The following is a 3223-nucleotide window of genomic DNA, read 5'->3' on the forward strand; positions in this document are numbered from 1 at the left end:
GTTTTGTTTTGTTTTTCTTTTTAAAGGGAGAGGATTATGTGTTCTTCACACATAGGCCTGGGTTTCTGAAGAGAAGTGTATGGGCTCTGTTGCTTAGCAACCACCCTCCCTCTTCTCTGAGTCGCAGAAGGGTGCTCTGCGCATGCATGTGCACTGGTAATCTGGTTTTCAGACCACAGAAGGCCTTGTTAGGACACAGTCAGACAGATCATATACAGTGACATTTTGCAGACAGTCCATTGCAACTCAGTGCAGGCAAAATCTGAACCAGCTCCTTTTAATATTCCGTCTCTGATCTGGAAATACTTGAGATCATTGTATTGGGTTTGCTGGGAAAATTAGGGGAATATTACCTGGACAGTGACTTCCTCATCCAAGTTGTTACTGAAGAGTCTGTTGCAAAACCCGTGAAGCCTTGTTAAAGTATTCAGCAGAGGGAAATGTGAAGAAAGTATAGCCACAAAAATGGAAAGTCACTACTGCTGTGTGGGACTGAAACGAAAGACAGTCACTTAACTGGTTAAGAAAACATAAAGGTCTCATATGATGATTTTTCCCTCTGGCCACCTGTGAGAAGTGTGAGGAAGCAGCAGAGTTGGTGATACATCCTGTGTTTGTGCTGCCTGCAGGGGTGTATGCCAGTCGTCTGGTGCTGATAGGTCTAAGATGTACACTAGATGGTGCTTGCACAACACAGGGAGCAAAAAGTGCGTCTGTCTCAAGATGTGTCAGCAACTCAATACTCCACCTCCTCCTTGAGTGTTCTCTGTGATGTGCACTCTGTTCCATTAAGAGGAGATACATAATTAAATATAGAAGGTTCACGAGTGATGTAGAAAAATGGTTATTTTCTATCTCACTGACCAATGCAATAAAAAAGATAAAAGCATTCGTTTGCATATCTGTAAATATGTTTACACATGCTTATGAATATACATAGTGTTGTCTCCAAGATTCTAAGGCTGATATAGTAAAACCTTTTCTATACTGCTTTAATGAGCTACACTTGCACAGAATTTAGAAGAAAAGAAGGGCTCTTTACAATATGTTTTTACAGCACCCGGCACTATCCAGGTGTTAACTAGTGTTCTAGCATTTAAAATCTAGCACAAACTATCAGGAATTTGGGGGGAAAAATAATTTTAAAAAAGCCCTGTGTCTTCCACATTTCATTACAACAGGAAATGAAAATAAAAATAAAAAAAAAATAAATAAATGAAAAAGAAAACCCTGGGTGCTGAAGTTCTGTGCACTGAATAAAGACATATAAATTGTGTAAAAACTTTTCATATATCCGTGGGACATCTGAAAAACTAAAGGAGAAAAGCCCTGAATCAATCATTGGTATTTTTTCATGTGTTTCAAAAATTTTTCACAGATGAAAAATGTTTTGGATTTCATGCAAAAATAAAAGTAAAAAATCTTCCAAAATTGTTGCCAATAATTCCTGTCAAGATTATATATATGCTCACCATATCTCAGCTCAAATAGAATAAACACAGTACCAAGTTATATCATATATTTATTCTTTGTCCATTATTTTTGAAATACAGACACAGTATCATCTTACAGTAGTTTAATATCCCGGTTAAACAGCTTTAACTAAATTTGGTTAAGTATCTTGCTTACTTTAATAATGTCTAGAGGCTCATATACCTGGGATGTGGTCTAAATTAAAACATAATTACCTTCAATGGATGCACATTTTTAACAAGGCTGGATTTTGGAAGAAGGAGAAGTAGATAGCAGGGCTGAGGAAAACAAGGACTGCCAGAAAAGAGAGAGAAGCTCACACAGGTTTGCTTGAATTGGTGCCAGCATGTGAACCCAAACATCCCAAATCAAATTGTGCTGCCAAAACACAAACAAGTTAAACAACAGTTTCTGCAGTCTTCTAATACCTGAGTTCATTGTAGTCCAGGTGTTTGTTGGAGGAATAGTAGTGACAAGCTATTCTCTGTGTTTTATTAAATAGAATGGGATGTAACGAAGTTTAGGGCAGTGGATATGGCTGTTCCTGGAACAGGTGTGCAGGTGCGTACCAGAGCCAAGCTGCTAAGGTGTTACAGAAGGAATTAAGCATGAAAATATTAACCAATAGGTTTTCAACTCTCAGGGTTAGCCAGGCATTTTATTGTCATGATTCCATGGCCTTCCTATTTATTAATATATATTTTTAAAGCCAAGGAGCTCCACTGGCTCACTGTGAAGCAAGAACATGCTTTGAAGTGGGCCAAGACATTCTAGCTTCCAAGTGGCCCATGATGGAGCAGGGTCATACTGAACTATGCCTGCATCTGGATTTTGTTACTTAGAAGAGCAACAACACCTGTTTCTCATTTATACAGCAGAACTAAGCAGTTGAGCTCCAAACTTGGCTGCTATGATTCCTTCTGAATCCAGGAGGAGTCAAATGCCAGGTGCTGGCTTTTGGAGCTCTGTTGCACCAGGACTTTGCTTGGGTTATTATATGCTGTAGCAGTTCTGGTGACAGGCCACCCTGCTTTCTTGTTCTCTTTCCCCCCTCTCCTCCTGTCTGCCAGCCTCCCTGACACATTCTCAGTCCAGACTGGGAGACAGGTATCTAAACCTGGTAAAACCCAGAAGTATCTAGGTAAATTAAGTGAATTCCTAGCCCTGCTTCCTGTAGGTCAAGAGGAGAAGTATGTTCCAGAACTGAGGACTGAGTGGTTTTGTGGTGGTGAATAGTGGGAGAAGCAGGGAGGAGGAGTAGGGAGAGGGCACATCAGTAGTTTTCATGATTCACATCCAGAAAATGTTACCGTGTCAGTCTGGATCATCTGAATTGCCATCTCCATCACGTTCTTGCAGCCTGTCCAGTTAATAGATAAATAAGCAAGCAAATAAATCTTACCCCGGCAACACAGACACACCCAAGTATTACAGAAGGTGCACTGAATCACCGACACGAGCATTTCACTGTCTGTGTCCGATGGAGGGTGGGAGTTAATATGCGGCAGCAGGGCAGTTAAAATAATCAATAAATGCGTGTTCAATCCTGAGGAAAGGGAGGGAGGGAGAGGAGAGAGAGACAGAGGGAGGGAGGGAGGGGGTGGTGGATGGGGAGGGGGATGGGAGGTGGGGAAGGTGCTGATTTCAGCCCTGTAGCGTCAGGATTGCGTCAATTTGGGCTTCAACCACGTCTTCAGTCTCGGAGTGGAGCTACTCAGAAGAGCCAAAACAGGAAGGGGGGTGCAAACCA

At 41.4% G+C, this 3223-nt stretch overlaps 1 protein-coding gene across 1 annotated transcript in view; it reads left to right on the forward strand.

Moving 5' to 3' along the window:
• Window positions 1–3092: 3092 nt before the first annotated feature.
• SYT4 (synaptotagmin IV) overlaps window positions 3093–3223 on the forward strand; it is a 9741-nt gene continuing 9610 nt past the window's right edge. Inside the window, exon 1 of the mRNA XM_010005039.1 lies at window positions 3093–3149. Within this exon, the coding sequence (XP_010003341.1) occupies window positions 3093–3149 (57 nt within the window). The remainder of the gene's footprint in view (window positions 3150–3223) is intronic.

Source organism: Chaetura pelagica, unplaced genomic scaffold (genome assembly GCF_000747805.2).
Source record: "Chaetura pelagica isolate M959 unplaced genomic scaffold, ChaPel_1.0 scaffold121, whole genome shotgun sequence".
Taxonomy (NCBI): Eukaryota; Metazoa; Chordata; class Aves; order Apodiformes; family Apodidae; genus Chaetura; species Chaetura pelagica.